At 49.9% G+C, this 27,234-nt stretch overlaps 1 protein-coding gene across 1 annotated transcript; it reads left to right on the top strand.

The window, feature by feature from the left end:
• The first annotated feature begins 863 nt into the window (after positions 1 to 863).
• Itga5 (integrin subunit alpha 5) lies at positions 864 to 23,894 on the top strand. Its single transcript, XM_034516606.2, has 30 exons — positions 864 to 1,310; positions 7,728 to 7,858; positions 9,331 to 9,443; positions 9,582 to 9,702; positions 9,914 to 9,975; positions 10,067 to 10,112; positions 10,440 to 10,565; positions 10,760 to 10,804; positions 10,912 to 10,955; positions 12,567 to 12,623; positions 12,775 to 12,827; positions 13,087 to 13,295; positions 13,644 to 13,835; positions 14,018 to 14,063; positions 14,209 to 14,310; positions 14,477 to 14,532; positions 14,632 to 14,786; positions 15,164 to 15,301; positions 15,397 to 15,464; positions 15,733 to 15,883; positions 15,973 to 16,065; positions 16,175 to 16,254; positions 16,365 to 16,445; positions 16,545 to 16,650; positions 17,056 to 17,208; positions 18,515 to 18,595; positions 18,700 to 18,813; positions 20,832 to 20,933; positions 21,662 to 21,784; positions 22,373 to 23,894. Exons 1-30 carry the CDS (start codon positions 937 to 939, stop codon positions 22,454 to 22,456), a joined length of 3,306 nt encoding a protein of 1,101 aa, XP_034372497.1. The 5' UTR covers positions 864 to 936; the 3' UTR covers positions 22,457 to 23,894.
• The last annotated feature ends 3,340 nt before the right edge of the window (positions 23,895 to 27,234 follow it).

The following is a 27,234-nucleotide window of genomic DNA, read 5'->3' as shown; positions in this document are numbered from 1 at the left end:
GGCCTCTCTCCCCTCCCCCAGACTAAGATAAAGACCAGAATCCTGAAAGGTGATCTCATCAAACACTGCCTGAGCTAGGGGCTAGAAAGGTACCTTTACTTACTACCACCCCTTCCGATACTTACACAAGCCTTGGGAGTGTCTAGGGTTTCGGACGATCAACAGAAGCTGAAAGTTGGTTCCCTTTGAAGACTCCCCACCACCACCAACACAACTGCTACCCATCACTTATCTTTCTGGGGTTTATCTGGGGAATCAGGCAATTTGATGAAGGAACTGAACTGAGGGGCTGACCACCTGGTTAGTATCAAATCCAAGAAAGGGCCATTACAGAGACTTCCACATTAGCAGCTAGAAAACTAAGGCTGAATGCTCCTATGTCAGAGACCCCAAAACACCTATGCTATCCACTCTATCAGCTTGGGGAGGGTCAGCTGCGGAATTCGAGAGGCCAATGAAGCTGCTCTAGGAGGCTGCCTGGGAGCATTCAGTGACTGGGCTGCAGAGTCCCCAATCCATCTGGCCCGAACCCAGGCACCCAGTGGCCCCGGAAGGCAAGGGGAATCCCGGTTGGCCAGACGCCAGAGGAGTCCCCTGTCTCTCGACCCCAAAGTTTTTTTCCTGAAGAAATGAGGGAGACACACACACACAATTTTCAGGCTCCCTCCGCCCCCCAGAGGTGATTCCTTTCCTCATTAGGAAATTTTCTGCTCCCTTTTTCCGACTACTTTTCCGAGCGTTTACGTTGTACATCTGGAAAGGAGGGGGAGGAAGGAGGGGGAAGCGGAGAGGAGGGCAAAGAACCCAAGCCCGCCCAGTCTGAGCCAGGCCAGACCACCAGCCTCCAGCTGGGGCCCGAGCCAGGGGTGCAGAGGTGCGGCCCCCCACGCCCCTTCGGGGTGCGGGGCGCGGCCTCAGCGTCCCCAGGACCCAGGAATGCCCCCCCGCCAGCCGGCCCGGCGGCCGGGGGGAGGGCCCAGCCGGGAGTTTGGCAAACTCCTCCCCGCGTTGAGTCATTCGCCTCTGGGAGGTTTAGGAAGCGGCTCCGGGTCGGTGGCCCCAGGACAGGGAAGAGCGGGCGCTATGGGGAACTGGACGCCACGGTCACCACGATCTCCTCTCCACGCGGCGCTGCTGCGCTGGGGGCCCCGACGCCTACCGCCGCTACTGCCGCTGCTGCTGCTACTGTGGCCGCCACCACTCCAGGTTGGGGGCTTCAACCTAGACGCGGAGGCCCCGGCAGTGCTCTCCGGGCCCCCGGGATCCCTCTTTGGCTTCTCCGTGGAGTTTTACCGGCCGGGAAGGGACGGGTGAGTGGCAAGGTTGGAGGCGGGAAGCGGGCAGGGGGCCACCTGGAGACTGGGGGCTCGCCGAGGACTGGAGGCGACCAGGACTTGAGTTGGAGGGCGGAGTTTGGAAGGACTAAGACTTGAGTTGGGGGCCCAAGCTAAAATTGGGGGCCCGCGCTGCAGCAGGGAGTGACCGTGGCCGACGTGGAGTGTGAGATCGGTGTCGAAACTTGTGTGGCATGAGGAGAGGACTCGAATCTAGAAGCTGGAGAAGTACAGGCAGGGTCTAGGGGCCAACCGGGAGGAAAGGGCGCAGAAAGTCTAGGGTCTCTGGCGATCTGTGGGCTGTGGGAGACCTGTGGCGGGTGGGAGTCGAGGTGGGCGCGGAGGCCGGGCAGGGCCTTAGAGGACAGTGAAAGAACCTCGAGGTTTTCCGTGGGGCCATTGAGAGGGTTGGAGCTGGGTGAGCGTGTGCAGTAAGAGGGAAGACAGACTGAGGGGGTCGGAAGGTTACGTGGGGGCCAGTCTCATCCTCCCCTCCCCCATCAACTCAGACTCGGGAAAGACCCGGGAGGAGGACGGAGGCTCCCTCCCCCTTTCTCCCCAGTCTCCTGAATTGTATCCCACCCCTAATCTCTTCAGGCGAGGAGATCCAAGAACTTGGGGAGAATCCCTGGACCCTGGCACTGGGGGTACTGGGGCTAGAGGCGGGATCAGCCCAGGGCGGTGCACGGATGTGTCGGGAGGGGTGTGAGTGCGCGCGCCTGAAGGGGGGTGGGAGGTTTCCCTCTTGCTCCAGCTCTTGGGAGGAAGAGAAAAGCTGATTTCCTGTAGCTTGTCGGCTGTAGTAGAACTAAGACTCAGACTTCTGGGACGAGGGTCGGAAGCTGGGAAGACATAGACTCTCTGGGCCCAAGAGCATCAAAAGGAAGGTTCCTGAAAATCTCTATGGAGAATCCTTATTTCCGGGTAATAAGCAGACCTAGACTGGTGCCCACAGGCTTGGGGAAACCAGAGTTAGAGACCACATTGAAACAAACATGTTTGTTTAAATAAGGAGAGGAGGTTGGGAAGTAAGAGAAAAGTGACAGTCCCAACTGCTGGGCTAAGGAACCCCAGATGCCAGATTTCTGAACCCCTATGGTGACAGCAGTAGGTGTTTCTCCACCTCCTAGCTCTAAGCCTCTCTCTGCCCATGGAATCAACCCTGGAATCTTAGGGCTTGCTAGGACCTTTGTCAGAAGACATCTGATTTTAGCTGTTATTTAATTAGGGGACTGGGGTGGGGTTAACTCTGGCTAATTTGGTTGGAGAAGGGACAGGTTTTTTTTACTTTATCTGAGAGACTTAGGGATAGAAAAACAGAAAGATAACTAGGCCACAGCCGTTGAGTTTGAGCTTTTCAAGGTCCCCACCCAACCCCCACCCCACACCCTGGCCTCTTGCCCAAAACCTCATTTTATCACCCTATCCTGGAGCCTCTGCCAGGGTCCCCCAAACTTCTTACCACTACCCTAATGGAGCAGAGGGGATGGAGGGGATATAGGGTCTTTCCCCCCCATCAGAGTGTCACTCCACCCCACACAAAACTGTCAGTTCTCTTTTAAAATATCTGATGGACTTTGCACTCCTGGTGACCCCTGGCCTGATCCTTTAGTCCCCGAGGTATCTTCTAAAACAAGACCCAGCCTCTTCATTCCTCAAGAGAACCCAGGTGTCCAGCTCACATTTTACTCCCTCCCTCCCTCCCCTTTGCTCTGGGCATAAGCCAGCTCTAGGGCATTCTCCTTCCTTATGACATCCCTCCCAGCACCTGTGTGTATTAGACTACACACACACACACACACACACACACACACATTTCATGACATCCCTCCCAGCACCTGTGTGTATTAGACTCCCCCCCCCCCACACACACACACACATTTCATGAAGAAAACCTCAGCCCCTTTGGTGGCTGTGGTCTTGGTATTTTTTTGTTTCTCCTGCATCACTTCTCATGTTGAATAACGAAGAGAACAGGGTGAACCTCTACAGAGGTTACAGAGACATAAAGAGGTGAAGAAGCCTGAAGCCAGGCAGCTCTGGGTGTGAGTGCTTACTGTTCACTAAAGAGCTGGGGCTTGGGCAAGTTCTTAAACCTGGCAGTTCATCCTTCTCTTGAACATGATGCCTAACTTATTCTTAGGACTGAATGAGACAATATCTAAAAGATGCCTGCCCACAGAGGTTAAGAAACATACTCAAGGCATAAGTTTTGTGGGGGAATTCCTGATTCTGATGCTCTTCCCTGACACCCTCCTCATTCTTATTTTAAGTCTCCCTCCCTTTCTTACTTGTATTCATTCATTCATTCATTCATTCCAAGGCTGGCCTCAAACTGTGTAGCCAAAGATGACCTTGAACCTCTGATCCTATCTAGAGTGCTGGGATTGTAGGTAGGCTCTGTCACTCCCTCCACCACGCCCAGTTTATGGAGATTGAACCCAGGGCCTTTGTGCATGCTTGGCAAGCGGTCCACCTGCGGGGCTACATCCTTAGTCCTTACAAGCTTGTAGTACTTGCTGATGACTGTGATAGTTATAATAGTTTCCTCACATATCCCATAAATTTTTGCATTCATTTCTCGTTGTATTATTTTTTAAAAATCTGTGTTGAGCAGAGAAAGTATTATAGCTTCAGAAATCATAGAAATTTAGAAGTTAGCTTAGGAATCACTCAAAAGCAACTCATCTTTGAGAAAGAAAGCTAGAGGAGGGAAAGTGACTTTTAAATGGACCAGTCTGCTGGAGGCAGCTCTTACTCAACCAACCAGATGTCTCCCGTTGGGATGTACATGGGGTTCCAAAAGCAGTGTCCACCTCTGACCTGGCCAGGAGTGAGGTAGGATTGTGGGAGCTGGGCCCTGACCCATCTGATGCTCTCTACCCTGACCTTGTCAAGCCAAGGGAGTCAAACAGTAACTGAATATTGAACAAGGGCTTGGTTAATCAGAAGCCTGGCTAGGAAGATAGTGAAGAGAGCAGGGGATGTTTTGGCAATGGGGCAGAACAGAATACTAGCCTAGGAAATGACATTACAGGACTCCAGGCTTCAGTTCACATCCTGGGAAAGATTCTGAGCAACCCTGGATGGGTGTGACTTGCCATAAGACTAGGGCAGCAGTTTGAGGACTTGTGGAGGGATGTCAGAACTGAAGTGGCCCTTCCTTTACTGCATGCAGCACTCAGAGGGCATCTACATTAGTCCTAAAGTCAGTGGGTGTTCTGTGCAATAGCTTCTAGATGGTCTCAAAAGACTAACTAGAACCTCCAAACTCTGAAGTTTCAAGAGAAATGATGCCAAGTATGGACTCCAACAGAGTCTAAGCTGCATCCAGTGGGAGATAACTAATGGTCTTTTCATCTGTTATGAACCAAAAGTATCTATAGCTGCCGATCAGAGCTTCTGACCAGCCTGAGATAACCAAGTTCCTCATGCAAGCTGTTATAATACTAGCCAAAAGCAAATGCACTTGCAGTTTTAATTAGTCTGTGATACCTTATCAGGTAAATGCATGATTGCCGTTAGGCTTTCTGCAATATTGAAAATAACCCAAGTGACCCTCCCTTGGTACCCTTGAGTTACTATGAGGATTCTATTGCTGTAGGATTTAGGAAGCAGCAGGTAGGAAGAGAATAAGGATAAAAGGCTTACATGGCAATCTTGGCACAGGCACCTCACCTAACATGTGTGGGTGCCAGAATGACTACTAAAATGGACACAACACTAAAGCCTTAGGTAGAAGTCATGGATCAGGGGGTCTGATCTGGATCCATGTCCCCTGTTTGCATTCTGGGATCCCCAAACCTTCACATGGTGAACAGATATGCCCCTGGCCTACAGGCCTACAGCCTTCACAAGCTTTGAAAGGACTGACAAACGCTTTTTTCTCAGTTTCTCCACGAATGCAGGCAGTATGGGAGAAATTCGGGTATCCTGATAGAACCCAGAGGAAGAGAGGAAACCCAAGCCTGTGTTGAGCTAGGGCAAGAACCAGAGCTCTCGGCTCCGGTGCAGCAGGTCTGGTTCCTGTGCTCTGCCCTCACTCTTGTGGAGCTAGCAGCTGTGGCCAAGTTCTCTGTAGCAGCCCAGCAGCCCAAGCTACACAAGGACCACACCCCTTGCTCCCTCCCCACCCCTGCTCTGGGTCTGCAGCTTCTCATTTTTCCCAACATTCTCACCTGAAAGTCACTAGGCTGGTGGAGTGGTGTGTCAAACCTCTAATTGGCTTTAATGCCTGAGAGGTGGGAGACAAATGGAGAAGTGAGAGGTTGAAAACTGACCGGAAGCCACAGGCAGTAAACATTTCCTGTCCCCAGGGTAACCAAAGCTGGCACCTCCTCTCTCCACTCTATATCTTAAAGCACCTCCTGTCTGTCCCCATCCTGCTCCTCTGGACCCCTGCCTTCTCTATTCTCGCCTGTCCTCTCACACTCCACCCATACTCCCCTGGTGTCCTGGGGACTGCCTTCCTCACTGCTCTTAGACCCCTTCCCTCTCAGCATGACTCTCAGAAGACATCCATCTTTACGATAAGTCCCCTTTTGGGCCCTCATTTCTAGTGATAAAAACTGAGGAACAGCCACTTGCAAGAAAAAGGTTGAGTGTTGGGAATGTTGAAAGCTGAGAGGGTACAGAAACCATGAGGGGTGAAGAGGCCTACGATCTGAGATCAAGAAAGAAGAAGCCAAAGGTGACACAAGCCTTAATCCTAGCACTTGGGAGGCAGAGGCAGGCAGATCTGAGTCAAGGGTCAGTCTGGTGTACAGAGTGAGTTCCAGGACAGCCAGGGCTACACAGAAAAAAACCCTGTGTCAAAAAAGAAAAAGAAAAAAAAAAAAAAAAGAAAGAAAGAAAGAAAAAAGAAAGAAGCAGTTAAGAACATTGGCTGCTCTTCAGAAGACCAGGGTTCTATTCCTAGTACCTACATGGCTGCTCATGACTACCTCCAGTCCCAGTGGATCCAGTGCCTTCTTCTGGTCTCCTCTGGAACCAAGTACCCACACGGCACATAAACATACATACAGGCAAAATAGCCCTATATATTAAATGAATAAATAAGTTAAAAAGTAAAGAAGATAGGAGGGAACCTGGGAATCTAAATCAGGAGAGCAAGCAGTGCTGGGGACAGGCGGAGTGTGAGGAGCATTGCCAGTGACAGCAGGGGAGAAGAGCAGAGGCCAAGGCTGGCAGGGACACTGGCCCAGAGCTGGGGTGCCAAGGAAAGCTGCCCAGACTGCCAGATGCAGTCATTGCAGGAGATCCTAAGGAGAGTGCCAGGAGAGAAGAAGGCTCTATGGAGGGCCTGGAGACCAGGGACCAGGACTAATAGAGGGGAACTGTGTGGAGACCCCAGAGGCAAAGGACCAGAGCTGCTAGAGGAAGAATGCCAGGAGCCATCCCTTGGAAGACCCCATCTCAGACATGTGTATCCAGGAAGAGGATCCAAAAGAACAACATTTGAGTTAAATTTTCTGGGGCTGATTTGTGGGAAAGAGGTATGAGTGTGTCAGAACCCCAGCTAGGAAGGTGAGGTCCACTATGGACCACAGGGTGGGGCAAGCCAGGCCCAGTAAGTGGCCTGTTTTCATAGTCCTGATTTCTGAGACTCACATTTTCCTCCAACATGCCCCAATACTTAAGTGGCCAGTTGCCTGAGTTCCAGCCAGGGGAGAAAATTTGGCTTGGGAAGAAAGGGTACAAAATAGGTGAGGGCCCTGAGGCTCTGCAGGAGACTGGGATTCTGGAGCTAAATTGTCCCTTAAATATATATTTTTTAGTTGGGCAGTAGTGGCACACACCTTTAATCCTGGACTTGGAAGGCAGAGGCAGGGGGATCTCTGTGACTTCAAGGCCAGCCTGGTCTAAGGATCGAGTTCCAGATAGCCAGAGCTACACAAAGAAACACACACACACACACACATATTAATCCACTTTCAAACAAAGGTCTCACATTGCATTTGGTATCATTTCTTAGCCTGGTACTTAGGGCCTTGCATGTGCCAAACACATCCTCTTTTCCTGGGCTACAGCCCCAGTTGGGCTGGACATCTAACCTTAGCAAGTAGATGGAAGAGACGAAAAAGCCAGAGTCCAGACCCTAGTCTTCTTTTCCCTTTCCAGGAACTGACTCTGGTTTCTCTTCTCTAGTAGTAGGGGAAGAAGGTAGGAGTACAGGAGGAGGGGAGGAGCAGAGTTAGTGACAGCAGCACATGGGGAATGCCTGACTCCAGCCCCTGCCTCTGGCATCTGTGGCATCTTCCGAGATATAAATACAACCCGAGGGACATCTACCCCACCCCCATTCTTGGCCCAAAGGTCTGGGTGCATCCTGCCTCCAGACACTGACCTGGAAATAGGACCCATCCTAATCCACTTCTCCTTTCCCCTCCACAGAGTCAGTGTGCTGGTTGGGGCACCCAAGGCTAACACTAGCCAGCCAGGTGTACTGCAAGGTGGTGCTGTCTATGTGTGTCCCTGGGGCACCAGTCCTATCCAGTGCACCACCATTCAATTTGACAGCAAAGGTAGGCTGGAAGAGTTCAGGGAGGGGCCTAGCTTAAGTGGGTGGGTGAATGGGCCTGCAGTTTGGGGGTTGGGTCTGGGGATCCTGCTGTGAGGGGTGCAACTTTAGCACCAGGACCAAGTGCTCCTCCAGCAGGAGTTCTGGTGCTCCAGCTCCTAGCTGTGGGCTCCCCCATGGCACTCGCTCCATGTTCCCAGCCCAGCCCAAGAAGGGCGGGCATGATTCAGAAACATGTGGCTCTCATTTCCACTGAATCACCCACAGCTCTGGGAGGCCAGGGCCATAATGCAGACAAAGGCAGAGGAGGCTGCAGAGTTCTGCTCCTAAGTTAAGTGACAGTGCACACTGGGCACACTGTGATTCAGCCACTGCCCCCAGGGAGCTTGGCCTTCAGGCAGATGGACCTAAGGAAGCTGAGGCTGTTCAACTAGCACTCAGAGAGCTTTTACTCCATGCTAGGCACTACCGAGAGTGCCTTGGCTCACTTAATCCTGCAGCAACTGTATGAAGTATTAGTATTCCCATCCTGTGAGGGAGGAAGCAGAGGTTAAGTCACCCAGCTAGTAAAAAAGCAAGGCTATGAACTCAGGCAGTCTGTCCTCAGAGATAAGAGGGCAAGAAGTAAGCGTAAAAATGTGGAGGCCAGCTAATTTCTGCAGGGGCGCTAGGCATTGAACCCAAAGTTTTATGCATAGTAAACAGTGCTGAGTTACAGCCTCAAGTCCTAAGGCTGACTTTAAAAGCCCGAGGGCACAGGATGCTAAGGCAGAAAGAAAAAGAGTGCCAGAAGTTCAAGACCAGCCCGGGCTACATTGTAAGACACTTGTCTTAAACAAACAAACAAAAAGACTGAGAGACAGGTGGAGAGTAAGAAGAACAAGAAAGGCAGTGCTGCAGAGGGCAGAGTTTAGACTTGGAAAGAGACAGAAAGGAAAGTCTAGTGTGGAGGCAAAAGGAGAGGCCATTAGAGACAGGGCTGGCTACAGACAGAGATTAGCCATGGGACTTGGCCAGTCTTCCCCAGCACCACAATGAAAGTGTCTTGTTCCAGTTGTGAGAAAGTCAGAGGAGGAGCCAAGGAGACAATTTGGGAAGCTGGGGGCGTGGGGGGGGGGGGGCAGGGGGGGTAAGAGGGAGTGTATGTGATTCTGTGGATGTGTGAGTGTATGAGTGTGTATGTTTCTGTGAGTGGATGTGTGTCTGTTTCTGTGGATGTATGTGTGTATATGAGTGTGTGTGTATATGTGTGTGTTTCTATGAATGTGTGTGTGTGTATGTTTCTGTGGATGTGTGTGTGTCTGTGTGTGTGTATAAGGAGAGCAAGAACCAGTCAAGTCCAGTCACACAAAGGAGTCTAAAACTCCTTCCATACCCCTGTCCCAGTGGAACTCAGGGTCTAGAAATGCTGAGTATCCTAGGCCAAGGCTAGGTTCCTGAGAACCAGTGCGACAGTCCACTTTCAATTTCCCCAAGGCTCCCGGATCCTGGAATCCTCAATGTCCAGTGACAAGGGAGAGGAGCCCGTGGAGTACAAGTCCTTGCAGTGGTTTGGAGCAACGGTTCGGGCCCATGGCTCCTCCATCTTGGTGAGGCATGGGTGGGCTCAGGGGTGTGGTAGCTAAGGATTAAGCTGTGGTAGAGAGGGCCAGGCCTGGCTGGGGGTGGGGGGTGGTCGTCTTACTAAGCTAAATATAAACACCCCCCCCTGCCCCGGGCCCTCCCAGGCATGCGCTCCACTGTATAGCTGGCGCACAGAAAAGGACCCACAGAGTGACCCAGTGGGCACCTGCTACCTCTCCACAGAAAACTTCACCCGGATTCTGGAGTATGCACCTTGCCGCTCAGGTAGGGGCCAGAGTGTAGTGAACCACTGTGCCTTCTCCATGGGAGGGTGTCAGGCGCTTGAGGCTTTCTCTTCATGGTCCCCAGGCATTGATACATATTTTCAAGACTGCTCAGGAGACTCTTGACCAGTCTCCTTTCTTGCTCTTGCCTCTCTTCCCTGTCAGCCCACCAGTGTGCTGCTAGCTCATCTCATTGTCTTCTTCCCTCACAGATTTTGGCAGTGCAGCAGGGCAGGGTTACTGCCAAGGGGGCTTCAGTGCTGAGTTCACCAAGGTGAGGTGATCGGGGAGGGAAGGCAGTAAGTGAGGATCTAGGATCAGAACCAGATGGTGTGATCATCCCTCTTCCCTGTACTTCCCCATAGACTGGCCGTGTGGTCCTAGGTGGACCTGGGAGCTACTTCTGGCAAGGTAAGCCCTTCCTCTGCTCTCTTTGGGCCTTGGTGCCACATCCTTTCCTTAATCCAAACTTTTTCTTTCTTTTCTATTTTTTTTCCCTTTCTTTTCATTTTTGTTTGTTTGTTGTTTTATTTTGTTTTGTTTTTTCAAGACAGGGTTTCTTTATGTAGAATTCACTTTGTAGACCAGGCTGGGCTTGAACTCAGAGATCCACTTGCCTCCCAACTGGGATTAAATGAATGTGTTACCACTGGCCAGCTTTGATCCATACTTCTAAAATCCTACTCACTCTCCCCAAAGTGTGACCTCCCCCTACCCATTACCCTTCTCCCCTTCCAGGCCAGATCCTGTCTGCCACTCAAGAGCAGATCTCAGAGTCCTATTACCCAGAGTACCTCATCAACCCTGTTCAGGGGCAGCTGCAGACCCGCCAGGCCAGCTCCGTCTATGATGACAGCTACTTGGGTAGGCAAGCAGGTGGGGAGAGAATGGGAGGGGAAATCAGGGGCCTCTATCCTCACTCAGCTTCCCTGCTTCTCCCACTCAGTGCCACCAGCTCTGCTGCCATACTTGTGTACAGGCTGACAATGAAGGGATTGAGGGCCAGAGAATAGGGGTCCCCAAGGAGGCAATGCTAACATCACACACTCTGTTCCCAGGATACTCTGTGGCTGTGGGTGAATTCAGTGGTGATGACACAGAAGGTAAGTGAGTCTTCAGGCCAAAGTGGGGGCTGGAGAGAAAGCCCAAAACAACATTCTGAGTCCGCCCTGTCCTCACCTCTGTCCATCAGTCTCTCTTCTCTTTGCAGACTTCGTTGCTGGCGTGCCCAAAGGGAATCTCACCTATGGCTATGTAAGCCCCTGCCCACCACCCTCTGCCTCTCACCCAGGCTAAGTGCAGAGCCTTGTGTGGCAGTTTGTTGGGGACATCAAGAAAAGAGATCAGAGCATAGGTTCTGGGAGAACACATGGGATTTTTGAAATCTGGTTCAAGGGAAGGAAATGTGTGAATCAGACTTAGGTTCAAATTCTGGCAGTGACTCTGGATAAATTAATCTGTTCTTTTATTGCTACACTGTCCCCTGCTTGACCGCTCTAAGCTGCTTCTTCGATGTACAATGGGGTAATAATAGTTCTGACCTCACAAGGCACTTGTGAGGGGAATGAAAGCACTTGTAAATTGTTAGACCGTGTGCAGCCACCAGCTATTATTAGACCATGACAAGTGCCACACACGGTCGCTCAATTAACAACATTTATTAAGGCAAGGTGAGAAATGAGATGAAGACATCTTATCCCATCTCTTAAGGCTCTTCTAGTCAAATAGGTGGGATAAAACGCACAGCTTTAATCTTGATGAAGCCACTGTTTGTGAGCCTCTCAAGGTTCCAGGCACTGTCCATGCATGATGGTGTTCCCTTCCCCACTACGGGACTGTGGGGTGAAGAACAATCTTGACAGTTTGCACATAAGAAAACTGTTTTCCTAAAATACCAACTGTGTTACTTTGGAGCAGCTGGATAAATATTTAATATCTATCATATTCCAAATCTCATGCTCTTTCTGAATCGGAAGTTACAGAAAAGCAATCAAGATAACAGCACATTTTAAGAAAGCAGTAACCTCCTTCCAGAGAGGGTGCCTCAGAGAAGGTTCTGTAAGGGTTCCACACAGATGGGACAAGAGGGAGTCCCAGGCACAGGCATGAAGAACACAGAGAATATGGGACTGGGACTAGTTTGCAGCTTCATAAGGTAAAAGAGAATGAGAAGCATAAGGGAGGGTTGAACAAGCACAGGCAGTGGGGCCAGACACCAGAGCTTTAGAGGGCTGGCCAAGACAGAGGAACTCACGGTGGCTGCAGGGGCCCCTGGGGTGTACAGGTGGGAATCACAGTCCTCCATCTGCTCTCTGGTATCAGTGCCAGTAGGGAAAACCCGAGACACATTCCAGCCAGTCCTGGGAAGGCTCATACCAGATCTCAGCAGAACAGTGGGCAGAGAGCAAGATCCAAGAGACTTGGAGGTCTGCTGGGTCAATGGCTAAGAGGAGATAGCAGAGATGTGAGTGCCTTACAGACTCTGGTGGATGAGGGGTGGCTAGAGTTCTGAATCTGTTGGATTTGAAGCCCCAGTGTGTATCCAGTAGCAATTATCGTTTGCCTGCTGCCTGCTAAGCTCTTCTTTCATTTCTGAAAGGCAAAGACCAAAGACCATGCTCCGGGTCCCACTGATCTGATAGTCTGGTGGCTAGCATCTAGTGGGTAGGGATGAAAATCCATAAAGGATATGGAGGAAGAATGCAAAACACCAAAGGGGTAGAGAAAGCCTGTAGGTGGAAGGAGGGCACGTTGGAAAGGAGTCAGACGAGTGCTAAGTTATTCCTGAGGAATGCTTGTCCCACGTGTCCCCGACCTTCAGACATGGGGCATCTAGGACCTATAAGTCTTTATCTTCATCTTCAGGTCACCGTCCTTAATGGCTCAGACATCCACTCCCTCTACAATGTCTCAGGAGAACAGGTGAGGATACCCTCATTGACTGCAGCCCCCCACCAATAGTGTCACACTTCCCACCTTCCCTGGAGCCTCTGAATGTCCACTTACAGCCTCTCTTGATCCTGTTTACTGAACCAACCTTGTTCTGACTCTGTGCTGCCCTTTGTCTCCACAGATGGCCTCCTACTTTGGCTATGCCGTGGCTGCCACCGATACCAACGGAGATGGGTGAGTGATGGGAAGGTTGCATCTTCCAGACCTGATCAGGGGATGGGACAATGCAGGCAGACTGCTCCCTCAGGGTATTTTTTTCTAGACTCTAATTCATGCTTGCCTTCTCCTTGGTCAGGGCAAGAAGAGGGCTGGATGCTACATCAGAGCCCTCAGGGTACCTGGGGATCCAGAATGCCTGGAGTTCCTCCACAAGGGCAATTAATTATAGCAAGACAAGGGTTGTCAAGATGTTTGGGTCTTCCCTTTTCCCCAGGCTAGACGACCTGCTGGTAGGGGCACCCCTGCTCATGGAGCGGACCCCTGATGGGAGACCTCAGGAGGTGGGCAGGGTCTACATCTACCTGCAGCACCCAGAGGGCATAGAGCCCACACCCACCCTCACTCTCACTGGCCAAGAGGAGTTCGGCAGATTTGGCAGCTCTTTGACACCCCTGGGGGACCTGGACCAAGACGGCTACAATGGTAAGTATGGTGGCCCAGGGGGCTGAGGCTGAGTTGGGAGGATGCTAGTTGGTCAGGAACTTAGTGGGAAGGTTTCTGTCAACTAAACTACCAGGCCCTCCTGACTTTTCAAGGGTATTGGGGTTTAAAGAGATTCGAACAGGAATTAATGGGTAGATGGGAAAAAAATAGGATCCTGATGGGTTTGGGTTTTGTTGTTGTTGTTGTTGTTGTTGTTGTTGTTGTTGTTGTTGTTTTTCAGGTTTGGTTTTTTTGTTTGTTTGTTTGGTTGGTTGGTTGGTTAGTTTTTTTGATAGTGATTTGGACTCCTAACCTCCTAACCTGAATAATGTGTGCTGTGTCTTGCAGATGTCGCCATTGGGGCTCCGTTTAGTGGGGAAGCCCAGCAGGGAGTTGTATTTATATTCCCTGGAGGCCCAGAAGGACTGAGCACTAAACCTTCCCAGGTTTTGCAGCCTCTGTGGGCAGCTGGTCATACCCCAGACTTCTTTGGCTCTGCCCTTCGAGGAGGACGAGATCTGGATGGCAATGGATACCCTGGTAAGTTGTGTCCATTGCCCTTCATCTTAGAATTCAAGCTTCAGGATGCAATTCTAAGCAGCTGCCACCAGATGGTGCAGTCCCCTTGCTCAGGCCTCTGAGCCTTGAAATTCGAAATCATTGGATGATTGCAATCCTGATTTGAGGCTTGCTGTAAAGGGCGGTCTTTTGACTTTCTACAGATTTAATCGTTGGATCCTTTGGTGCGGACAAGGCTCTGGTGTACAGGTATGAACTCAGGGAGACTGAGGCAGCCTGGGCAACTAGTTTTCCCTTTAAAACTAAGACTGGGACCATCAGTACAGAGGGAACTGGGGTTCTGGAGCAGGTGCCCAGCCTTAATTCTACTTAACCCCACATCCACTCTTGGCAGGGGTCGGCCCATCATATCTGCCAGTGCATCTCTCACCATCTTTCCCTCCATGTTCAACCCAGAGGAGCGCAGCTGCAGCCTGGAAGGAAACCCTGTATCCTGGTGAGCTGAGCCAGGAGCCTGCAGAGATCTGTACCTGCCAGTGGGTAGGGGGGCCATGTCTGCCTCAGGAAGGGACAAACAGGGGTGTCCTAGTCTGGGTCTTCCTGAGGCAGGTAGGAGGCCAGTTCCAGTTACACTCAGTACTTTCTCCTCTGTCTTTCTCCAGCATCAACCTTAGCTTCTGCCTCAATGCCTCTGGAAAACATGTCCCCAACTCTATAGGTGAGAGAAGCTGCTGAATGTGGCAGCCATGGGGTGGGACAGAAGGACTGAGGTGAACAGGTAAGAAAAATAGACTGACACTGTATTTCCTGGCCACAGGCTTCGAGGTGGAACTCCAACTGGACTGGCAGAAGCAGAAGGGAGGGGTCAGGCGGGCACTGTTCCTGGCTTCCAAGCAGGCCACCCTTACCCAGACCCTGCTTATCCAGAATGGGGCTCGGGAAGACTGCAGGGAAATGAAGATCTACCTCAGGGTATGGCCTGAGGATGAGGGTGGCCTGGCCTGTGTAGATGGCCATATAAAACAAAGGATTTTGGTGGCAGTGGTGGTAGTGGTGGTGATGGTGGTGGGTATGTGTGCATGCGTGTGTGTGTGTGTGTGTGTGTGTGTGTGTGTGTGTGCATGTGGCTAGATGGCTGATTGGGAGATTCCCCCTGAAGAGCCTGAGGGTTGGGGGAGGCTAAAGAAGAAGCCTTTCTGTCAGAAGAGCCAGATACCAGGTGCCTAGGACCTCAGAGCAATGAGGTCAGATTTGGGCCCTGAGCAGATAAAGGGAGAAGCAAGGCTAAGAAGCAGGGTCACTGAGGTCCCAGAATCTCTGATGCCGTGAATTCTCTCCGCTGGCCCTAGAATGAATCAGAATTCAGAGACAAACTCTCCCCAATTCACATTGCCCTCAACTTCTCCTTGGATCCCAAAGCCCCCATGGACAGCCATGGCCTCCGGCCAGTCCTACACTACCAGAGCAAAAGCCGGATAGAGGACAAGGTAAGGAAAGAACTTGAGAAGACAGGCCTGGCCTCTGAGGTGGGGCCCTGGGAATGGGGTGGTAGAACCTCTCTCACGGCTGTTCCACTCCCCAGGCCCAGATCTTGCTGGACTGTGGTGAAGACAATATCTGTGTGCCTGACCTGCAGCTGGATGTGTATGGGTGAGGATGACAAAGAGACAGGGACACTCTAGCTGTGTGGCCTTGTGAGGTCCGTGAGCATCTCTGGGTTTGGGTTTGTCTACAGGGAGCATTCATTTCTCTAGCTCTAGACAAGTTAAACACAGTACTTAGCTTGCAGCATCTTGCCTTATGCCTGCCAGAGCTGGGGCCCAGTCAACAGGGCCAGTCCCACTGTGTTATCACCATGCCCCACTGCCCTGGTTTATGGATTCATTCCTCGGTGTCCTTACCCTGTGTGCCCCTCCAGGGAGAAGAAACATGTGTACCTGGGTGACAAGAACGCACTGAACCTGACATTCCATGCCCAAAATATGGGTGAGGGTGGCGCCTATGAAGCTGAGCTTCGGGTCACAGCCCCTCTGGAGGCTGAGTACTCAGGACTTGTCAGACACCCAGGGGTGAGAAGGGACTCTCAAGTGGGGCTTCAGTGGTAATCCCCTTCAGAGGGGTGCCAAAGCCTGACTGGCCTATGCCTGCCTATCCCCAGAACTTCTCCAGCCTGAGCTGTGACTACTTTGCTGTGAACCAGAGCCGCCAGCTGGTGTGTGACCTGGGCAACCCCATGAAGGCAGGCACCAGTGTAAGTGAGAGGTAGAAGAGGAAGGCTAGGAGAAAGCACAAGATGGGCCCTAGCACATAGGTAGACACTCTATCTAACAGCCCCTTTATCCTCCCTGATTGTTGCACAGCTCTGGGGTGGCCTTCGGTTCACAGTTCCTCATCTTCAAGACACAAAGAAAACCATCCAGTTTGACTTCCAGATCCTCAGGTAGGGACTTGGACTGGGGCTAAGTTGAGAGTGAAAGAAGGGAAGATGGGGCAGGTGGCAGAGCCTGGGGATTCTTGTCAAACTGCTTTGCTCTTGCCTCCATCCCACAGCAAGAACCTGAACAACTCACAAAGCAACGTGGTCTCCTTCCCACTCTCGGTGGAGGCTCAAGCCCAGGTCTCCCTTAACGGGTCAGTGCCCAGGCAGAAAGGGGCCTTTAGAAGGAAGGGTGGTGGACTTCCAGAGAAGGACACGTTGGTCCCTTTTGTCTAAACCATCCTCCCCCTCAGTGTCTCCAAGCCTGAAGCTGTGATTTTCCCAGTCAGCGACTGGGATCCTCAAGACCAGCCTCAGAAGGAGGGAGATTTGGGCCCAGCTGTCCACCATGTCTATGAGGTGAGGAGGGTTAGGAGATAAGCCATAGGTGTTTAGCCACAGGAAGGGAAAGAAAGAAGGAGCCAGTATAAATATAAATGGCAGTACCTAGGAGCCGGGTGAAGTGAAGAGAATAAGAGTGGGTAGCCTGGAGAATACTGAGGACCTATGAGAGACGTCCAGAAGAGGGACACGCTGGTCCATTGCCTTACAAAGGAAAGATGTTTTAGGAGGATTGCTATGAGTCTCAGACAAGCATGGATTACAAAGTGAGACCTTGTCTCAAAAGTGATGGCTCAGGCGGACTTTATTGCTGCCCTTGGATGTTCTTTCAGTTCTCAGACTGATGCACTATGTATGGGTGGTGACCCAGGCTTGCATGTCAAACCAGCTTTCCCTTCCTCAAAGTGTGCTCTTCCCCCTCAGCTCATCAACCAGGGACCCAGCTCCATCAGCCAGGGTGTACTGGAGATCAGCTGTCCCCAGGCTCTGGAAGGCCAACAGCTCCTCTATGTGACCAAGGTGACAGGACTCAGCAACTGCACTTCCAACTACACCCCCAACTCACAGGGCCTGGAGGTGAGGACCTGGTCATCATGAGGTGGAGCAATGGGCTATGGGGCTGGGAAAGGTTGCCTGGAGGCTATTGGAAGTGGTGGGAAGATACAGGCACTTCAAGATCTGGAAGGAGAAAAAAGATCCACATCTACTACATGTGTGTCCTTTGCTCTGAAGTAGTCTTCCTTCTCTCGTGGTGTGCTATCAGATCTACACCACCTCATTCTATGAGACCTCCGGCCCTCTTCGAGAGTATATTTGTTTGTAAACAGCATTTAATGAAGTAAGTGTTAAAGTGAACATTGTTAGACCTAGGAAAAACCCCACACCAAATGAAACTCACAAGGTCCCCACACTCCTGAAACTTGCATCTAATGAAGGCTGGTAGACAATAAGAAGTAAAAAGAAACTGGGTTGTGGTGGTGTATGCCTTTAATCCCAGCACTCGGAGACAAAGGCAGGAAGATTTCTGAGTTTGAAGCTAGCCTAGGCTACAGAGTGAGTTCCAGGACAGCCAGGATTTGCACAGTGAAACCCTGTCTCGAAAAGTGAAAAGAAACAAAGAAAAGTGCGGAGGCCTGGTATGGTGGCATACACCTATAATCCCAGTACTTGTGAAGTGAAGCAAGAGGATCAGAAGTTCAAGATTATTCTCAGCTATTTACTTGAGACCCTGGGTGACAAAGGAGATGGGTGGAAAGCAATGAAAGTGTAAAGCTACCCAGGCATGATGGTCACACCAGTAACCTTAATCACCAGCCCTTAAAAGAGGCTGGAACAGGAGAACAACCACAAATTAAAGGCCAGTCTGGTCTGTAAACTGAGTTCTGGGAAAACCAAAGCCTCAAAGTAAGAATTCTTGGAGGAAAAAAAAAAAAAAAAGACAGGCAAGAGGACCTGTGAGATATGCTGTGGGATACAAAGCTGACTTATGATAGCTCTTGAAGAGGTAGTCATTAGCCAGGTGGAACACTTGCCTACCATGCCCAAGGCTCTAGGTTCAATCCCAGCACTGCTAAATAAACAAGCAATGGTTCAACTGAAACCTGAAAGACAAAGCTGAGGCCTCCCTCTAAGACAAGGGACAAACATTCCCAATAGAGGTAACAGCCAATACAAAGGCCCTTAGGCAGGAAAGACTTAATGATTTCTTTACACATCTCCTACATGGTGCAGAGCAAGGTACACTTTGCTCTTGGCAATAGGTGGGTTAACTGAACACAAGGACAGAGGCAGAATCGGGTCCCTGGTTCTGGAACATAGGTTCAGGCTGACTTAGGTGTTATAATGAAGCAGGAGGTGCAGCTAAGAATGTCTCTTCTTCCAGTTGGATCCAGAGACTTCACACCACCTGCAGAAACGAGAGGCTCCAGGGAGGAGTTCTACCGCCTCAGGAACACAAGTCCTGGTAAGTCACTGCAGGGAAGAAAGTTTGTCCCAAGTGTTGGACACCTGTTTGACTTCTCAGGGTCACCAGGGGAGAAATGTGGACTCAGACATCTTTCTTGCCAGAAATGCCCTGAAGCCAAGTGTTTCAGGCTGCGCTGTGAGTTTGGGCCACTGCACCGTCAAGAGAGCCGGAGTCTGCAGCTACATTTCCGAGTCTGGGCCAAGACCTTCTTGCAGGTTAGGAGGCTTTATGCAGCCTGAACCCCAACCTTTGGTCCTAGCAGGACTGACCCTGACCCTGTTCTTTCCCCCTGCTGTCTTCCCTTCCACCTCTGCTTTGGTAACTGAAAACACACACACACACACACACACACACACACACACACACACACACACTACAGGTCACCTCACTCACTCACCTTGGTTTAGACTAGTTGTGTGTCCTTGGCGCCACCTCTTGACCACAGTAGGAGCAACTACTTCCCTTTCTGGCCCTGATGGAAAAACAGTAGAACAAGGTGAGCATGCTGACACTTGCTAACCTTTAATCAGAGCACGCAGGAAGCAGAGGCTAGTGGAGCTCTGAGTCTGAGGCCAACCTGGTCTTCATAAGTGAGTTCCAGTTCCAGGCCAATCAGGACTACATAGTGAGACTATATGTCAAAACAACAACAAAAACAATAAATAACTAAACATACAAAAAGAAAAACCGTAGAGGGGGTGGGGATGTAGGTCACTGGTCAGTGGTAAAGTGTATAACTAGCATACCCAATCCATAGGTATAAAGACCAGAGTGGGTAGGGCTGAAGAGATGCAAACATGAAGACCAGACTTCAGATCTTCAGCATCCACATTAAATGAATGCCTAGCTGGTATGGCAGCAACCCATATGTAATCCCAGCACACAGGAGGCAAAAACATGGAATCCCCATGGTAAGCCAACCAGTTGAAACAAGATGGTGAGCTCTGGGTTCTAGGTTCAATGAGAGAGCCTGTCTAAATGTATACCTGACATCAGCCTCTGACCCACCCACACTTGCACCCACACACACCATGCATGCATATATGAAAGAAAGAAGAGAAAAGGTAAACAGAAAGAAAAGAAGGAGTATGAGATGGCTCAGTGAGTGGGTAAAGGTCCCCACCTCCAAGCCTAACAACCTGAGTTTGATCTCTAGAATGCACATGACAGAATGAGAGGCTTGATTCCCTCTAGCTGTCCTCTGACTTCCTTAGGCAAACCTTGGCATGTCCATGACCAAACATACATACACACACACACACACACACACACACACACACACACACACACACACACAGAGTGTGTCTTTCTCTGTCTCTGTCTCTCTGTCTCTCTTTCTCTCAAATGAATGAATGGATAAATGTTTAAAATTAAGTAAGAAAAAAGAAATGAGGATTGGGGAGATGGTTCAGTGCGTAAATGAACTGGTCTGCAAGCCTGACCACTTGAGTCTAATTTCTGGGACCCAAGGACAAAGCTGAGTTCTGTGGCTTAGCTAGCCTAGAGTATTCAGTACAGGGGAAGAAACAAGAGAGACCCAACCTCAACAAGATGGGAGACAAAAACTGACTTATGAAAGTTGTCCTCTGACCTCCACAGATGTGTCATCAAACATGTGCACTGGCATGTGTACATACACATATAACACACAAGCACATATGTACACATATATACACGCTCACACACAAAAAGTATAATTTTTGTTTGTTTGTTTGTTTGTTTGTTTGTTTTTCAAGAAGAGTTTCTCTGTGTAGCCCTGGCTGTCCTGGAACTTGCTCTGTAGACTAGCCTGGTCTGGAACTCAGATCTGCCAGCCTCTGCCTCCTGAGTGCTAAGATTAAAGGCGTGTGTCACCATCACCCAGCTAATTTTTTAAAATACTTAAGAGACTAGGGGGCAAATTGAATCCATAGTGAACAGACAAGCAGAAGCAGGGAGAGAAAAAAGCCATCATTTATTGAATACACATTATAGACCAACCACGGTCCTGAATGTTAACCCATATTAATCATTAAAAATATATATATATATTGAACGTGTAGTTATTTGGTTATGCATTATTTAGCTATAATTACACAATTTTACATTTATTCTTTCTCATAAGGAATATCTAGATAATCAGAGAGAGTGAGTCCATAATAGAGAAAGATTGCATCCTGGGATAGACTGTAGGGAAGCCCTGTGTCCTCTAGATCCCACAGGGGTTGACCTGACCACCTTTCTCCACCCACAGCGGGAATACCAGCCATTTAGCCTTCAGTGTGAAGCTGTATATGAAGCCCTGAAGATGCCCTACCAAATCCTGCCTCGGCAACTGCCCCAAAAGAAACTTCAGGTGAGTTCAAGGTCAGAGGTCTGGATCAAAGAAGGCAAGCTCAAGAATGTCAGAAGCAGGATGAGGACATAGACAGAGGCTGGTCTTGCTTTGTGCAAATATTTTCTGACTTTGTAGGTCCAGAGATAAAGTGATTGGCCAGATTAACACATGTCTGTGCTCTGGAGTTCACAGCCTAGAGGGCAGTGACATCAGTGTGCATGTGGCAAGACAGTCTATGGAAACATGTCATAGGAATACCTGAACCCAGTCTCACAGAGTCAGGAAGGACTTCTGGAAGAAGTGGTGTACAAGCTGAGGACTGAAGAAATTAACTAGACTGCTCCAGAAAGGAAGAGTCTGGGTGGAGAAAACAACAGATGTGACCGCAGAGACACTTGTGCACTTCAGACTCTTTTGTTTTGTTTTGTTTTGTTTTGTTTTGTTTTGTTTTGTTTTGTTTTGTTTTGTTTTGTTTTTCGAGACAGGGTTTCTCTGTGTAGTCCTGGCTATCCTGGAACTCACTCTGTAGACTAGGCTGTCCTCGAACTCAGAAATCCGCCTGCCTCTGACTCCCAAGTGCTGGGATTAAAGGCGTGCACCACCACTGCCTGGCTGCACTTCAGACTCTTAAGTTCAGAATGCTATTAGCTAAAAATGAGAGTTGGGTACAGATCCAACAGACGGAGGTAACTGGGAATAGGGCAGGAAGAATTTACTGGTTCTCAGTGTCATTGCCTTGTCCACAGGTGGCCACAGCCGTGCAGTGGACCAAGGCAGAAGGCAGCAATGGGGTCCCGTTGTGGATCATCATTCTAGCCATCCTTTTTGGCCTCTTGCTCCTAGGTCTGCTCATCTATGTCCTCTACAAGGTCAGTCATGCCAAGCCTGGACTTGGCTTCCCACCTGTCCAACTCTGCCTTTTACCCAGTAGAATCAAAGAGGCCACCCTCAGATCTGTTTTCCAGAACAGGCCCCCATCTCTGCCCTAGCTACTCACACCCCGTCTTCTCTTTTCCTTTTAGACCCCTCCCTTCAGTCTGCAGCCTCCAGTTTACAAAGAGACCTCCTGTCTCAGAATAAGTTTGCCCATATTGCAAAACTGCAGATGGCAAATACATGATGGCATTTGTGCTGTTGTTTCTTCCAACATCTATCTAAGAATAAGTGATGTTATCCTACAGGTGGCAGTCACTTCGAGGCTCAGATGTGTCACTTGTTGAGTTGAACTTGTTTACCCTTCCTGGCTTAACTAGTATCATTTTAAAACTCTGATAAATGATTGTCCCATAATAATGCCCTGATTTTAGATCTCCCACGTCTATTGGACCCCTTGGAAAAGTATCTGAATGAAGCCACTTTGGCAAGGTGGGGAAGATAGAGGCAGGAGACTCTTCATTCCCCTGGATCCATGGTTGGGGAGAATATGATCTCTAATCGTACCTCTCTTTTCTCATCAGCTTGGCTTCTTCAAACGCTCCCTCCCCTATGGCACAGCCATGGAAAAAGCTCAGCTCAAGCCTCCAGCCACCTCAGATGCCTGAGCCCTCCTGATCTCAGACTTCTGATCCTGAAGAGCCAGTCCACTACCTTCCAACAGGGAGGGACTAGGCACTTCCTGAAGGTGCTGAGGGCTAGGGAGAAGCTCTTCTCCCTAGTCCAGAGACATACTTGAAGGGCCAGAGCTGGGGTGCAAGAAGCTTGTGGATCCTTCCCCCTCCCCATGCACTGTGAAGGACCCTCGTTTACACATGCCCTCTCATGGATGGGGGCCTCAGGTCCAGGGACAGAAGCTCCAGCCTTTCTTCAGCCTTTGCATTTTGGAGACTTTTCTGAAATCAACTTGGAGCCCTAATTAGGGAATCCAGTCATGGTTCTCTGGGCTGGGCATGCCACCAGGACTTCCCGTCTGATTACTGCCTGCAAAGATGCATCTTTGGTCTTGCCAGAGAACCAAAGGAAGCCTGCAGCTAAGAGCCTGAGACTTGGGGAGTAAGACCTGACAACTCCAACAGCCCCTATCCTGGAAGGCCAATAAAGAACACTAACCATGGATGGTGCTGCAGGACCAGCTCAGGACAAATCCCAAACAGAGGTCAATGCTGGCCCAGACCCAGATCCATGGAAGTCAGAATGAGAATGGAGCCAGACCCAGTCTGGGGCCTGGGATTGATCTGGAGCCCAGTCTCAGATTCTAAGAACCTATGCTAGCAGACCCAAGATGGCATTTGGGTCAGCTGCAAACCTGGGCCTAGGGTCCTATTTATCTCTGACTTAGGACAAGTCAGGAATTGCCCAGGACCCTAACCAGGACACAGTGGCAAACAGACCTGGAACCTCAGCCTGGTCAAACAGGCTCACTCATTCCCCAGAGAACGGGAAGCCCCAGGCCTGTATGACCTGGGTTCTGCCCACAGCTGCACTGACGCTGCCCCTCCCTCCCTAGCCAACCCTCCCCTCTCCCCCAGAACCCCCCCAACTTATTTAAACTCTGTTGCAAGTGCAATAAACCCCACCCACTGCCCCCACTGACCAAAGTTGCAGTCTGTCCTTTCACCCTACTCTCCAAACCCATCCTAGACCCAGAAAGTAGGCCAAAAGGGAAATGTCTGTCTCCCATGGGCCTATTTCCACTAGAAACCAGGAGTGTTATTTCCCCTACCCCAGAAACGTCTAGGTCATTAAAAGACAAAGGAAGAGAATGAGATATGGTGGCACATGCTTATAATTCCAGAATTCTGGAGATGGGCCATGAGGATAAGTTCAAGGTCATCCTTAGCTACACACTGAATAGTAAGTTTAAGGCCTGCCTGGGCTACTTAAGACCGGAGGGAGAGAAAAAGAAAATAGAGGGACCGAAAGGCATCAGATGGTTGTTGCCTTTAATCCAAGCACTTCGGAGGCAAAGGCAGGTGGAGATCTGAGTTTGAGGACAGCCTGGTCTACAGAGTGAGTTCCAGGACAACCAAGGCTACACAGAAATCTTGTCTTGAAAAACCAAAAGAAAGGGGGTGGGGGGGGTGTTGACTCCTTTGTTGTTCTTCATCCAGCTCCCACTAGGAGGGGGCTTACCTACCACCAAGAGAAAAGAGAAATCTCTTCTCTTTGTGGTTGAAAATTATGAAATATGCAGAGAGAGGTCCCTATGAAAGGTGAGAAAAGATGGTACAACACCTGGGCTTCCCTTAAATCAGGAAAAATAAAGTGAAAGGAAAGCCCATTAGGCTTTTTGTTGTTGTTGTTTGCACAGTTTGTGTGTGGGAGAGGCAACATGCCACACAGCATGAAGTGGAGTTCAGAAGACAACTTGTAGAACTTAGTTTTCTTCCACCAAGTGAACTCATGCCAGGCAGAGAGTGACACATGCCTTTAATCCCAATACTAGGGAGCCAGAGGCAGTTAAGGCCAGCCAAGGTCTACAGAGCAAGTTCCAGGACAGCCAGGGCTACACAGAAAAAACCTGTCTCAAAAAAGAAAAGAGAAAAATAATCAAATTCAGATTATTAGGCTTAGTGACAAGTGCCTTTAATCACCAGTCCTCTGGGGTTTTGTGTTGCAATTGCTATTGTGTGACAATGCAAGGACAGGATGAAGGGCACTAAGATCACATACATGATCTCATCTAATTTTTCTTCCTGTGTATGTGTGTACGCTTGTATTTATGTGGAAGTCAGAAGACAAACTTGAATTAGAATGTTGGTCCTCACTTTCTATCTTGAGAAAGAGTCTCTTGTTTACTGCTGAACACAAGCTAGCTAGCCTGGCAATTCTCCTGAGTCTCCTGAGTACAATGAGATATTAAATGTATATGCTGTTGTGTCAGGCTTTTATGTGTGTTCTAGGGATCTGATCTCAGGTTGTTGACTTGCATTGTAAGTGTAGCAATCCTGTGATTGTACTATTAACCCCATCTATACCAGGAAACACTGAGGTCTGGAGCTTATATAACTGTCCAAGGTCACACTGTATAGCAGAACAAGCCACACTCAGTATTGCCTGACTGTGAAATCCCTTATTTTTAACCAACATGCTAGAGAGCTCAGGTCTTCGAAGAGAAATCTTGTAACATGAGGTAGACCCAGGATCCTCTTCTCAAGGTCTGTCCTGATGTGCAAAAGGCTGAATAAGGTAAAGACGGTTATGACACACTAGACTAGGATTTTACCACCAGAGGGCAGCATAGCCACAAATTTCTGGGGATTTGTGGCAAGGAAGCATGAGATCCAACTCTCCTCATCAACAGGGCTATTACTATTAACTCAGATTTCTGGCACCTTCAAATATTCCTCTACCTGAACCACACACCAGTCTAAGGTCTTAAAATCCTATACCTAAGGGGTGTCTTCCCAGAACCCAGGAAGGAAAAGGGACTGAGGCAGCAGAAACACAGTGAGTCAGAGAAGCACCCAATATGTCCAATGATAGCAAGAACTCTCAATGGGGAGACACTATTGGAAAAGGTTAACACCAACTCCAGGGATTGAATTTAAAATGTCTCCCACTGTAATGAGGATATGGTGAAGAGTAGTGGGCTGGTACTTAGGGCTGGTGTCATGAGTATGTCATTATATGGTAGATACCTTTGCTTCTGAAGAGACTGACCAGATCTCCCTCTAATTAAGGAACTCCTTGGGCTCAGGCATGCCATGGGTGTGATCTAGTACCATCTCTGAGCTTACTTTGATTCTTCTATGTCTGTTTCTGAGCTGAGCTGCCTCTCCTCAACCACCCTACCCTACAGATAGAATGTGTCTCCCACTCTGAGGCTTGAGCAATCCAGAGGAGCATGGTGTCTGTAGAGATCAGCCACCTGAACCCTCTCCTTGCCTGAGTTTGTGGAAATGGAAAGGAGGACTGAAAGAAGTAAACAGAGCGGCTGGAGATGTCAGAGGGGGAAGGGGCTCAGGAGAGGCAGCTGGCAATCGGGAAGATGATCTGGGGGTCTCAAGTTTCTTGACATCAATTAGGGCAGCCGGCCTGGACTCATTAGTAGCCTGGGGTGCAGGGCTCATCAATAATGAATTTGCCCCACACAATGGGCTGCAAGGTCACCCCACCCTCTAGCCAGCTGACTCCCATAGTAAGCAATCCCTCATCTGAGTTCCACCTAACTCGGGAGACCTGGAAAGACAGTGTGGGCAGGTGGGCCTGAAGGACAAAGGGGGCGCTCGCATGGATGGAGCTCAGTGCTGGCCCTTGTTTATAGTATGTCTCTTCCCCAGGGAAGAAACCTGAAAGAGGAGAGGAGGAGCTCAACCTAAGAATCAGGCTTTCTGTTATAGAAGTACAGTAGGATCCCAGCATGTTAGATTCAAAGCAAGAAGATTGTCTCTGGTGGACCCAGAGATCCTACATCTTTCCTCAAAGCAGGACCACAGAACCCAAAGACTAGGGTGCTGGCACCCATCTTTCACTTAGCCTTGAACTAGAGCATCATGGCAATTGCAACCAGCTTTTCACAGATGGAAGGCAGACATCGCTGGGGCTCGCAATAGGAACAAACCTAAAATTCCAGCACCTGAGTTAGCCATCAAGCCCCAACTTCCCGACAGAAGCTAGAAATGCCCTCCTTTCCTCAAAGTTTCTGGATCCAATCCTACCACTCTTAACCCTGCCTTTCACCCTTGCCTCCAACCTCCCTAAACCCTGTGTGTTCCCATTCCCAGTCTCACCCCCTTTCCCTCTGGCTGGGTTGGCCTTCTGGGAACTCTGCCTGCTGCCCTCCCTCTTGTGGCAGGTACAGACAGGTTCAGACTGTAGCAGCTGCATCTTCCCCAGATACCTACCCGACTGACACTCCAGCCTCCTCCCGCTTGCCTTAGGAACATCCCGTTCTCAGACGTTCCCCCCAGCCTTCTTATACGCCTGCCACCTGAATCAAAGCTCTAGTGAAGGTGTCCTGCATCTAAGCCGGAGATAGATGCTCCTCCTCCCCAACTCAGTTCAGGACATCTCTATAAGGTTGATCCTTGCTGATTCTGACCTGTCATCTTCCAAATAGCCTATCGATCGCCACTGCAAGCCTCTATTTCTACCTCCTCAGGACCACTGAATGCAATCTGTTCACTTAACTTCCCTAAGAACACTGTCAGATCAACCTCGGATCCATCTCCAGACCCACAACTCACCTCTGATAGTCAGTCTCCACATCCTGCTCCGAAGCGGAACAAACTAGGACCCAGGCATCCTCCCTGCACCTCCAGGGCCCAGCCCATTGCTCTAGAGGGGCATCACTATCCCACTCAACCCGAGCTCTGTTCATCCCCAGAGCACTTAGGATCTTGTCCCCCTATCAGCCGAGAATGAGTCTTCCCGCCCTCAG

Source organism: Arvicanthis niloticus, chromosome 13 (genome assembly GCF_011762505.2).
Source record: "Arvicanthis niloticus isolate mArvNil1 chromosome 13, mArvNil1.pat.X, whole genome shotgun sequence".
Lineage (NCBI taxonomy): Eukaryota > Metazoa > Chordata > Mammalia > Rodentia > Muridae > Arvicanthis > Arvicanthis niloticus.
This window is presented reverse-complemented; position numbering and strand designations above follow the sequence as displayed.